Genomic DNA, 13,701 nt, shown 5'->3' with positions numbered 1-13,701 from the left:
TTTGCTTTTGCCAGCCAGGGTGAGAGCTCTGTTTTCTATAGGTATCAATGGTAGAATAAGCATTGTTGCCTCGCAGAAGGGAGACATCTATGGTATTGGACACCAACCCCCATGTCCTTCTTACATATCCTTTCCTTGAGATATAGGGACTCTTGTGAAAATGGGAACCTAAGAACTGGCTCTGCATAAACTTAAGCTTTGTTTTTGCAGAACAATTATGAGAAGTCTACTACTGACTCTTGAATATGTTGTATGCAATAAAAACTCTGTACTACTCAGGTATTGTTTCTGACCCATGATACTAGAAATAAATATCAACTACCCATACAAAGTTTTGCTTAGGAAAAATGAAAGTATGTTCAAATATAAATTTTTGAAAAATGACTAATAACTAAAAAAAACAGCCTTTCTTACCCCAAACATCAATAGATGTAGAATGGAGGGTAATAGCTACAACACGCAACATAATGTTTGGTTCTAATTAATAGACTATTTCAGTGAAATATTATTTTGATAAATATGTTCATGCTTCATTTGCCATGTATTAAAAACAGCAATACACACTACTTGATGAAAAATATTATTGAAGATAAAACAGAAGTATTTCATAAACAACCATTAGCTAGATTATAAGATAACATATAAAAGGTGTTACAGGAAATAAATATTAGGAATACATGTTATTCATCTATGACCTAACTGATATTGAAATGCTGCAAAACCTTCACAGCAACATTCAGAGAATTACCTGAAAGATAACTCTGGCACCTTCTATGGTCTTACATGTGTTTTCTTTAACGGTCACAGTGATTCCCATGTTCAAACTTATTCACTGAAGACAAAGCATATCCTGAGATTCTCATTATTGAAATGCTGAGGCTGAGGCTTGCTTTTCACAGATACAGATTGTCCAGCATTAAAATGCCACTGCATATTGACTGCATCCAAAAATCATGAAACTAAATATTTCCAAATGTCCTCATACAAATAATGTGTTACAATATTTTAGGTAGGATTATCTGACAGGATTAACAAATTTATCAACTATAACAGAAAGTACCAACTATTATTTATTACTGAGTATACTAATAAATATAGGATCAGGACTTACCTGAATAACATGCTTCAGTTTATCAATAATCTGATTTATCACAGGATCAGTTCCTTTGACTTTGACTTCAGGATTTCCAGACTGGGCTTTGATTCCATTTCCAGCCACACGCTGAGTATAACTAGCAAGGGAAATATGAAAGATATGACTTAGTACCTGATCAGGGTATTATCTGTCACAGCTATCCAAACATTTTGAGGTCACAATTTCCTCCTTTAGAGAATACACCAATGTATTTTTCTCTTGGAACAGAAACTGGCACAGTTGTAATGTTTTTCCAGGTAAAATGCTAAAATGCTTATCGTGCCATTAGATCATTCTAAAAATAATCGTATTCACTCAATGGACCCAACCAAAAATTACTTGTTTTTTAACACTACTTAACAATATGCTACAAAGAGTTAATATATATCTCACTTTGTTACCAGGTCTTGCTGAATTATACATATGTCTGCACCCATATTGGCTGAATCAGCTTATTTTATGCAGTCTTTATCTTATTTTTTAAATATTAGGCTACTATATATATATACTCTCTATATATACTATATATATAATATATACTCTCTATATACTATATATATAATATATACTCTCTATATATACTATATATATAATATATACTCTATATATACTATATATAATATATACTCTATATATACACTATATATATAATATATACTCTATATATATACTATATATAATATATACTCTATATATATACTATATATAATATATACTCTATATATAATATATACTACATATATAATATATAGTATATATAATATATAGTATACATTATATATACTATATAGAGTATATGTAGTATATATGTAGTATATATAATATAGAGAGTATATATAGTATATATGTAGTATATATAATATGTATATAGTATATATGTACTATATATAATATATATAGAGTAGCCTAATATATCTATATTATATAGTAGTATATATGTATATATATATTATATATATACATGTACATATATCCAAGCCTAATATATATTATATATATTATATATATATTTCCTAATTAGTCCTCCAATTAATAAGTAATTAAACTTTTTAATAATAAGAATATAAATTGGACATGATAAAAATAATTTTATTAATAAATCTTTTGATTTTTAAAATAACCTTGAACCCATTTATTTTTGTAGGCATAGAGGGACTTAGAGTTAAGAATTCTAGTATCCATTAGGGATTTGGCAGTATACATAAATGACAAACAGTAGAAGGAAAACAATTATACCTATGTTATTAATGTGTAATAATATTCATTATTTTTGAAAAATAAAATTATATATATATAGCACATCTCTTAAATCCTCTGTGGCACTGTTATGTTATTCTTTACTCTTCTAGTATTCCAAGAAGATCACACATGTGGCATATATATATATATATATGTTATATATATATAATATATAACTGTGCAAGTCAATATCATAAACCATAACTGTACAAATTTAAATAATCAAATTTATAAGCAACTAAAATCTGCGAAATATTTTCTAAGTAGAGGAAACAACCCGCTTTCACTAGGTTCACCTAAACCAAGATCTGGTAAATCATGTGGTATGTAAAAGGGTCATTTCACAGGTGGGGAAAGCCATTTGAAATTTCACTACCTTCCCCAAATTACAATCATATAACGTCAACTTAGAATTAATAAAAATATTTAAATTCATTAGTCACAAAGATGTCTTAAATGCATGCTATATTCCAAGTCCTGTACTAGGTGATTAGGATTATAAGAAGATGTAAGACTCAATTTTTGTCCTCATAATGTTCATTACTTAACCAGGAATATAGCAATTAACTCATTCATTTGTATGTTTATTCATTACATTTTATTACATTTAAAAAAACCCATAGATTTCAGCAATATAAATACCCTTATTTGCCTGGCAGAATAGTGTAATATAAACACAACTGAACGGTTAAAATACAACATTATTAAAGTAGCTGGAAGGAACTGCACATGCCAAGCGTGAGGAAAGATAGGACAAGTAGTAGACATTCTGGATATGCAGAAGCCCACGTGGACTCAGACTAGGGAAAAACTAAGGGAGAAATTGTAATTTGAGGTAGCCTTAGACGTATTGAGGTAAGAAGAGGACAGCTGTGGTATGGTTAACGAGAACTTCAGGACAAAGGATGTCACTCCAGCAAGGAAAATGGCAAAGGTATGTGAACAAAGCAGACAGGGAGAACGGGCCTCTATTCACAAAGGAGAGAGTACAAACGGTGGAAAGCAATGGATAGAGGGTCACACCCCAAAGGTTCCACCCTGAATGTTTAAGACTCTCCACTGAGTGATATAATGGACTCTGGAGACTCAGAACGGGGAAGTTGGCAGGGGGTTGAGTGATAAAAAACTACATGTTTGTTACAATGTACACTACTCAGGTGACAGGTGCAATAAAATCTCAGACTTCACCACTATACAAGTCATCCATGTTACCAAAACCACTTGTGCTCCCAAAACTATTGAAATTAAAGAGACATTTTAAAATGAAAACAAACACTATCATCTGAGTAATTTGTTTGCTTACATTAAATATCATAATCCTTTTCAGCAAAAATATTCTCATTTTAATGTAACTTTCCTTCCCTATATTTGAGCAGAGTATTGCACTATCCATAAACACCCTCTGAATTTTTACAGAAATGGAAAAATCTTTGAAGAAAATAAAAGAAGGTTCTATGTTTGAGACTAGGGCTATATTAAAGGGGTTTCAAGAAATATCCAGTTCTTCCCGAGATGATGTACTTCCAGTGACCAGTTTTCAGAAGTGGATCGAACATTTCCTAACTAGGTCCTTCAAGTGATAATAAGTGATTAAACTTTTTGATAATGATAATATCCATTGGACATGATAAAAATAATAATGTTAATAAACCTTTTGATTTAAAATATAACCTTGAACCCACTTCTTTTTGTAGGCATGGAGGGAGTTTAGAGTTAAGTATTCCAGTATCCATTAGAATACTGGAATATTCTAATGGATTAGGGATTTGGCAGTATACATCAGTTAGGGATTGATGTATACATCAATAACAAATAGTATACATCAATAACAAATAGTAGAAGGAAACCAATTATTCTTTATTTTAGAAAAATAAAATTTTGTACTCATATATATATCTATATATATATATATATAGAGAGAGAGAGAGAGAGAGAGAGATAAAGAGTAACCATCTCTTACATTATCTGTAGCACTGCTGTGTTATTCCTTATGCTCCCAATATCCCAAGTAGATTGCATATGTGGCTGTTTTATTAATGTGTTGAATATTCATAATGATAGTGAATAATATGAATAAATAAATTGATAAGTGCATAATTATGATTTAGGAATTGCTTTACTCTAGAGTTTGTCAATTCATGATGAACATCTTTTGGTGACCATGAATAAGAAACTCATAGACCTCAAAGTACGGGAAGCCTGACTGACTAAGGCCACTTGCTGCTTCACTCTAAAATCTGTTTCTGCATTTGTCCCTCAGCCAATGACTGAGGGCAGCAGGATTGCTAATGCAGATCCCTCATTAGGAGACACAGGGCTTCTCTGAGGACCAGGCTTGGCTCAGGATTCCCTGAAGACTTTTCTTACCCTTCCTTAGACTGTACTTCATGCTCCAATGCTTCCACTCAACCTTCGTTTCCTCTTTCCTTCACTCCAGGTCAGACTTTCCTCACAGCTGGGAGTTTTCCCAGACTTACTCAGCTTCCTCTCCATTTTCTCTCATAGGAATTTCCCTTAATAAAATCTTCTTATGTTTAACCCCTTTTCAACATCTACCTCTTGGAGGACCTGGACTAACCCACCATATAATATTTGTATTATAAATACTCCCATTCTACAGCTTGAGAATCTGGGATCTGGATAGGTTAAGTAACTTAAGTCACTCAAGTAAGGCCACACTTTATATATAAAGTGTGCTGCAAGGAACACACACTCCAAAATACAACCACCAATAAGTATCAATCCTGAAACCAACTAATAAAAGTGAAGATATAATTAGCTTAGTGCAAAATGTTATTTTTTTCTCTAATTACATTTTCTAAGGTTTCACTGTTTATAACTAAGAAGAGATGCATGATTTTCTTCAAAACCCTCCTTAACAAGCCAGGTGTAGTGGCATGCACCTGTAGTCCCAGCTACTCAGGAAGTGGAGGCAGAGGGAATCATGTGAGCCCAGGAGATTAATGCTGCAGTGAGCTGTGATCACACTACACTGACCATGTGACCATGAGTATAAAACTCATAGACCTCAAGCCTGGGCAACAGAGCAAGACCCTCAAGACTGGGCAACAGAGCATTAAAAAAAAAAAAAAAAGAAAGAAAGAAAAGAAAGTAAAACTAAGCAAAACAAAACAATCCTCATCAAATGGTTGCATATAACCAGGTAAACAGTAATATAACAGTTGTTGGCAGGGTGAGAAGAGACTAGCAGACTGTAGGTTTGCCATACAGTTTTTCTGTTTCTCCAGAAATACAGACATAATATAGGCAATGAAAACTGAGACTCTTCTCCTAATTTCAATAAAGCTTTTAATTGATTTACTTCATTTACTTACAGGCCAGAAAAGTTTCTTTAAAATGGCAGGAATGTTGTTTCATGTTAATCTAGGGAATTGCCTACCTTTGTTTTTGTTCTTAATTATCACAGCTACTAATACAGTAAAATAATATTTGATAAAATTTATTATAATTATAGCTGATAAAAATCTAATTCCACGCTGTTATATTATTGAATATTTCAGAATCACTGTTTATGAGTCATATAAATAAGGAAAAATACTGCAAAGTAGACACACATTACTTCAAATGAAATATGATTTAATAAAATCAGTTATTCTCTTCCAGTTTTGTAATGTTCAAAATAACCACAATTGAAATAGTGATACAAACACATCAGAACAGTTCAAACAAAAAAGAGAAATGATACCAAGTGTTGGCAAAGATGTAGAGCAACTGGAACTCTCTCTCATTGTGGATGGAAACGTAAACTGATGGAAACCACCATTTCTCATGTATGCCAAATCTAACCATATTCTATGACCTTGGGCGTATACCCGCAATATTTACCAAAAGACAGATACATGAATGCTCAGAGAAGCATCGTTCAAAATAAACAAAAATTGGACATTATATTTGTATAATGATATAGCATATAACAATGAGAACTAATGAATTACAACTATATGCAAAAAGATTGACAAATCTTATAAACTAAATATTGAATGAAAGAAGCAAGATACAGAACATATTCTATGATCTAAATCACTAAAAATTTTAAAACTAATCAGTAATGTTCCAAATCACCACAAGAGCTACCCTATGAGATAGTATCTAGAAGAAATAATATCAAGTTTCCTGATTTTAGTACTGGATACACAGAAGTGCTAAGTTTGTTAAAAAAAAAAAGTATTGAGCTGTACAGTTAAGATTTGGGTGTTTTACTGTTTGTATGTATTTTCAGTCTTACGAAATTAAGTTTAAAAGCCTTTATGCTCTTTTTCTTAATATGTTTACAATAGACAAATTTTCATTAAGCCACAGTATAAATAAAAAAACACCCACACAGGTATGTTTAACATGGACTAAGTGGTTCTGTGGTCATTAAGTGAGTACTTTAGGATCTAAGTCTGATATAAAACCTCACTTCCCTGAAGGCTTTAATTTGCATGCAAAAAAACATGGTTTCTAAATTAAATTTTTTTTGTAACAAATAATTTTTGAGTTCCCCTCATGATATTTTAATAAATCATTAATTCCTTCTTTTTCTTTTTAATGTACAAGTAATGGATAAAACATTTCAAAGATCCCTACAGAAGTTTCTTGAGTTGAAATATTGTTCACATTACAATGAGAAGGATGGAATAAAACCAAAAAAGATAGACAGGCAGATTTTTTGTTGGGGAAGTAATAGACCCACCATCTGTGCTTTTTTCTTCTAAGCAGAGCTGGGAATGAGTGACAGCAGTTGAATAGGAATACTTGCTCCCCAAGCACTACTTGTTTTTCATTAACAAGGAAAAATGGCAAGCCCTGATATATTTACATTCTACAAAATTGTTTTGAAATGATGATAACAAGATCTTAGTTCCCTCTCTGTTGAACATATAAAATATTAAAAGGCATTGTAATAAATTTATATACAGCACATCAGGAGGAAGTCATTTCTCCTGACTTTACCAGCTTGTCCTATTTGAAACTGATACCATGCCCTATTGGCTGATAGTAATTTCACTTTATTTAGAATACAATAGAGTTTGGCTCAGATTCACACCAAAAGTATAGTATTCTGATGTGCACTTACATAATTTCAGGGGAAACAATATCTGGAATCTGACCCTGGAATTCATTACATATCAGTTACAGGGGTCTGTCTTGGAATTTTTTGATAACTGGACTGGGACAGAATGTAAGAATAAATGATTAAAGTAGATGAGGAAAACACTTGATGAGAGCTTTCTTGTTTTACCTTTATTGCTATTTCTATCAGGGGTTAAAAAGAGAATGGGGGCCATGTTGTGGTTGTTATTCTTGTTGTTGTTTGATTGGTTTGCTTATTATGTTCTTGTATGACTTGGTTATGTGGCTGGATATTAAAATTCTTTCCATTTCCAGAGTCATAAATCTCCTAATTTCTAGGAGATTAAATACTGGTTTTATCTTTGGCTCTGGTAAAAAATGCTGCTATCTTGGCTTAAAAGGAGGTCTGGGAAATACGTTGTATTTATTCATCAGTGAACGTGAACTGCTTCTACAAGAACAAATTTTCCATTCAAACCATTTCTAGGCCTCCCTTCCTGGTTCTGATAGCAAATGTGAAAGCAAGGACTAGAGATTTGGTTTTTGTAAGTTTCCTCAAATACTTGGGAAATATTGGATTCCATTGCCGAGTGTTGACTTTTGTACATTCAACTTGTACACAGCACTTTTTCTCTATGTTGAAAGTCCTAATCCTTGAAATCTCAGAATGGAAAAGAACTATATGATTGATTTTATGTGCCAGGTTTATGGGAATAACCTTTCATGGAAGATAGGAGGCTTACAGGGGATTTAGAGAAAGGAGACATCTGTGGAATCAATTCAAAATGATTAAGCCTTTTGCGATCCCACTATGTCACTTCAATTGTTGAGCCACAAAACTATTTTTAAGTTAATCTCTAACATTTATTTGGCTTTATAATTACATATAAATAATGTCTAAATTTGACACCTATGTTTTTAAACAATAACGAAGTCAAAATAAATGGAATTAAGGAGAGCTTATTATGATCTTTATTGTTATTTATATATAACAAATTTCCTATTAAGAATATAATATTTTATGATATCTTATGGATGTCATTAACATTAATAAAGATATTATCATGCTTTGTACAGCAACAAACATGAAAATTTTACCATACCACTGCAATAAATAGAATAAAAACATGTTCAGAAAGACTTAGAAACTCATTAAAGAATGGATATTAATCACTCTTCACCCTAACTCCTCATTTGGCAAGGCGTGAATCTATGTATGCCAGTTTAGTCAGGTGGCAGGTAAGTAGTCCCATTGCATTTCATAAAATAAGTAGCTGTGTGAATTTGAAAGATAATATTTTCACATGAAAAACTAATGACTGCACCTGTAAAATCAGTAGTGTTTTAGAAGCTGTCGTTTCAAAAAAAATTAACTACCTAATTAAAAAGTAGCACAAATGAACTTTTGACTACGTAAAAAAATAGAACATTGCTTAGCCTTTTTTTAAACCCCTCCCCAATCTTACCAAGAAAGGATAAATACCTTTATTATAGTCAAAGCTCTGTTTTTATGGTTTTAAATTATTTAATTAAAAATTCAAGCCAAATGATAATAAATCTTTAATTTATAATTATCCTAATTTGATTGAAAGTGACTGTCCAAATATAAAATGATCAGTTATAACTACAATCAATTACAAATAATGCTATATGAGTTTGAAATGTTATCCTAACTTGCCTTTTCCGGGAATGCATTTTAAAATTAAACTCTTCTCAGTAAGATCAAGGCTATCCTTCATGGATTTATGATGATAGATAATCACCACTTTGTACTGATTTGCTGTCTCACTTCACTGTTTGATACCAACATATGAAAGTAAATATGCTATTTGGGGGAAAACTATTATCTGAGTACTAATAAATTAAATGCTATTTCAAGCCAACAACAAAATGATTTAGGGTACAAATTTTATTTAACCAACTTTTCATTAGAAGCATTATACAATTCTGAAAGATCCTAGAATCTCATATAGCTTTTTTGTATTTTTTTCAAATGTAATTGACACAAGCACGAACTAAATCTCATATTTAAAAAGCTTCTGGCAACATTAAAATATACTTTAAAATTACTTGCAAGATATGATAATTCTAAGATTACCAACATACCATGCAAATGAAACACCCAGGTACTTCCTACCAACACATGATATAACAAAATCAAGAACTTCTGAATTAGAATGTAGTAGTCGCCCACGGCCATCATACCTAATTATCACAAACTTGGTGGGTTAAGAGGACAGAAATATATTCTCTCACAGTTCTGAAGCCTGGACCTCTGAAATCAAGATGTTGGCAGGGCCATACTCCCTCTGAAGACCCTCGGGAGGAATTCTCCCTTGCTCCTGGCAATCCTTGGCCTTCTTTGATTTGTGATTGCATAACTCCAATTCTGTCTCCATCTTCACATGACCTCCTCTGCGTGTGTCTTTTCCTGTGTCTTATAAGGACATTTACTTTGTATTTAGGGCCCACCTTCATCCAGGATGACCTCATCTCAATCCTTGGGTTAATTATGTCCGCAAAGACCCTACTTCCAAATAAGTCACATTCTAAAGTTCCTAGTGGACATAAATTTTGGAGGTACAGTATTTAAATCACTACACAGAAGATTGTAAAGACAAAAATCTGAAAACTACCTGAATGAAAACAGATATTCCCTTGAACTTCAACAAAAATCATATTCTATTTTCACATGAGAAACATTTTATTACTGTAAAACAATATTTATATTTCACAAGTACACCTCTTAAATTGTAGCTTGGTTTTTAACTTTTATGTTTTTACTCTAATTCAGTTGACCTTAAGAAAAATAATTAGCTTTGGAAATTATCAGTACATGATATCTAGTATTTCCTACATTTTTAATAACTTCTACCTCCTAGCAAATCTAATGCAATGGACAATTTCTGTGTTCTAAATTCACACACACAAACAGGAAAGGCACTTCAAAAATGATTTGTTCTCTTCTAAAGCAGAAGCCCAACCACCTGCTCTGAATCTAAGTTTCCAGAAAGCAATGAAGGGCTAGTTTATTATGAAGGTGTTGATAGCTGATTCTGTGGAGACTCGCACAGAAACAAAGAATAAATTTTAGTCACACTTAATGCTAATGTGATAGTAAGGTTGTGACAATATTCAAATATGACCAACTTCATTAAATTAGCTACACTCAGGCTTAGCTTAGTTGTCCAAATTTATTATAAATAGCTCAAAAGAAATAATTCAGCTCTTCTGTTTTCTATTTCTTATTTTTTGTTGATGCTTAAGAGTAAAAAGATATTTTAACTGCATTTTTTTTTCTTAGCAATCAGTTCTCTTGTTTTATCACCATAAGACTGTAAGGGGCCGTAACAGGTCACAGAATCTAGCACTGCCTTCAACAAGAAATACACCTAGAGCAGGAATATAGTACTTGGCATTCATCTTTAGGCCTATAACCTAATAGATTTCTTTTGTCTGTCTTTGGTGACAGTAACATAAATTTAGAGCTGGAAAGGACCTTAGAGGTCATCTAGTCCCACCCAAGCATCTTTTAAAACAAAATAAGTAAGTATGTTTATTTCATCATTTTGTACTTATACACTGTGTATTTCCAGAAAAGCCTTTGGGACCGCTTAGAATAAAAGGCACAAGCACTATAAAACAAGGGCAAAATGACAGAATAATGAAGAGAAGGAGGTGACAATTATACGGGAAGACCTAGGGAAGGAAATACCACTCTTCAGCCTAATATTTAGTCCTAAGCCTCTTGTTATTGAAGGCCAAAAGGAAAACCAGAATGCAAATAGGTGTCATTAGTTAATAAAATAGTATCTGCATATGTCAGTAGCTATTTTTTGGTAACTCTAAACTCTTAAGCAAAATTTATAAGTCTTTAAGCAACAGACAATGGACAATATAATAAAATAATCTTCAATAGCAATTTCAAAACTTTTAAAGATGTAAGTACAAATAATCTTTTCTTAAAGGATGCTTTGTTGAAAGCTGCCTGCATGATGGTATTTTAAATTACATGATGTTAAATTGCCTGCATGATGGTATTTTACTGGGACCTGGTTATATGACTTGGTGAAGAATATAATCTTTGACAACTTAGAAGAGTGAATGGTTAATATTTCTCTGAATTGTTTTTGTTTCTAATTGATATTTTATTTTACCCCTCATAGAGAATATATTTTCTGGGAAATACACTGAAGTACAGTAAAAAAAGAAGCTCAGAGTTAAAAGTGTTGAGGTAAATCACAAAGCAGAGGTTGTGTCTGAAGAACTGTGTGGTCGCACTGCACCACACAGCAAATAGAAATATGGGTGAGCACTTTACCAGCAGATAAACACCAATGAAAGCGGGAACAGCGGTCACAAGATGTGTTTTAACAGAGAGATACTTAATTAAATATTTTCTAATACATTTATTGAACCTACATTTAACGGAATTTTTTTCCTTTCTTCACTTTGGCAAATGTGCATATTTGTATAGAGAACACAGTTTTACAGATGTAATTTTCAGACTTTAAGTCAGGCCCATCACCAACATTCTATGAATTGGGTGGCCTTGATATGTGGTCCAGGTATTTTTGAATCAGGGATGGGAGCCTATCCAACAAGTCAAAAGCTGATTTTTGTAGCTTTCATTATGAACACCTCTCTGACTGCTCTTCTTTCTGACTTTACCAAACAAATTACTTAGGATTCTTAAGTGCCAGGCATATTAACATAAGAACTAGATAAATTTAAAAAATAAATGCATACGCACGTGCGCGCGCGCACACACACACACACACACACAAACACACAGCATTCTCTATATTTACTTCTACTTTGAATAGCAAAAAAGCTGTGTTCCTGGGCCTGTGGAAAAAATATGAAGTTTGAAAAGATTTGAAATAACTTTTCCTTAATGAAAACAACCCTGTAGTAATTACTATTTAAAAAAATGTATTGGAATTTGAGCACAACACAGTTTCAATCTTGTCTCTATTCCAACTTAAAGTCCTGTCCAACAGTTCCACTTTACGGTCTGTTGAATCATAAAATAAAAATTTATATATTTTTAAAGTATTTGATGAAAAAGGAGAAGGAGGGGGAGGAAGAAGAGGAGGGGGAGGAAGAAGAGGAGGAGGAGGAAGAAGAGGAAGAGGAGTTGGGAAAATAACTAGGATTCCTGTTCTTGCCTCACTTTAACTACACTACAGCCAAATTCCTACTACCAAGCAGTCCTCAGACAACAATCTATGTATGTAACAGAAATTAATTTGTGTTCGCTTGTATATATGAGAAAATTGCTCCTCCAGCTATGTCTTGGCAAACTCAGTTACACAGAAAACAGCAGAACTTGGTTCCATAAAACTACATGTGCCTAGGGACTTTTAGATTCCTAATAGTGGTAATTACTAACAAACATATTTGGCTGACTCAGTATAGGAAAAATGTGCATATACTGGATTTCAGAAGACCTCTGGAGTCTAAACAGAATGGAAGTTTCCGGTCTAGATGACCTAGAGATTCCACACCTACAGAGACATTTAGCTAATCTCCCCTTCATCCTTTATACTTCTCCCATTCTCCTCTCTCAGTCCTTTCATGATTTCTGCCAGGTCCGTCAGTGTTTACATACTCTGTCCCCCATATCTGGAAAGTTCTATCCCTTCAGAACCTTTCCTCAGTCATCTGTACTAAGCTTACAAAGGGGGTTTACAGTTGTGATTAAATTAAGGGTCTTAAAATAGGGGGCCAGCGCAGTGGCTCATGCCTGTAATCCCAACACTTTGGGAGGCGGAGGTGGCTGGATAATGAGGTCAGGAGATTCAGACCATCCTGGCTAACACGGTGAAACCCCGTTTCTACTAAAAATACAAAAAATTAGCAGGCCTTGGTGGCATGTGCCTGTAGTCCCAACTACTCAGGAGGCTGAGGCAGGAGAATTGCTTGAACCCAGGAGGTGGAGGTTGCGGTGAGCTGAGATTGTGCCACTGCACTCCAGCCTGGACAATAGAGTGAGACTCTGTCTTGAAGATAAAAAATAAAAAAGTAAAAAAAATTTTAAATGGGGGGATTATCCAAGATTATCTGGGCAGGCCCTAAATACAATCACATGTGTTCCTGTAAGACTGAGGCAGAGGTCATTTTTTAAAGACAGAAATGGAGAAGACAATGGGACCACGGAGGCAGAGATTGGAGTGATGCAGCCACAAGCCCAGGAATGCCAGAGCTCAAAGAGGCGGGAAATAGATTATCTCCTAGAACCATTAGAG

The 13,701-nt window shown here is 33.3% G+C and overlaps 1 protein-coding gene across 1 annotated transcript in view; it reads right to left on the bottom strand.

The window, feature by feature from the left end:
• Positions 1-13,701, bottom strand: part of GPC5 (glypican 5) — a 1,458,424-nt gene that overhangs the window by 953,278 nt on the left and 491,445 nt on the right. The window contains exon 6 of the mRNA XM_003257384.3: positions 1,112-1,232. Within this exon, the coding sequence (XP_003257432.1) occupies positions 1,112-1,232 (121 nt within the window). The remainder of the gene's footprint in view (positions 1-1,111; positions 1,233-13,701) is intronic.

Source organism: Nomascus leucogenys, chromosome 5 (genome assembly GCF_006542625.1).
Source record: "Nomascus leucogenys isolate Asia chromosome 5, Asia_NLE_v1, whole genome shotgun sequence".
NCBI lineage: Eukaryota > Metazoa > Chordata > Mammalia > Primates > Hylobatidae > Nomascus > Nomascus leucogenys.
This window is presented reverse-complemented; position numbering and strand designations above follow the sequence as displayed.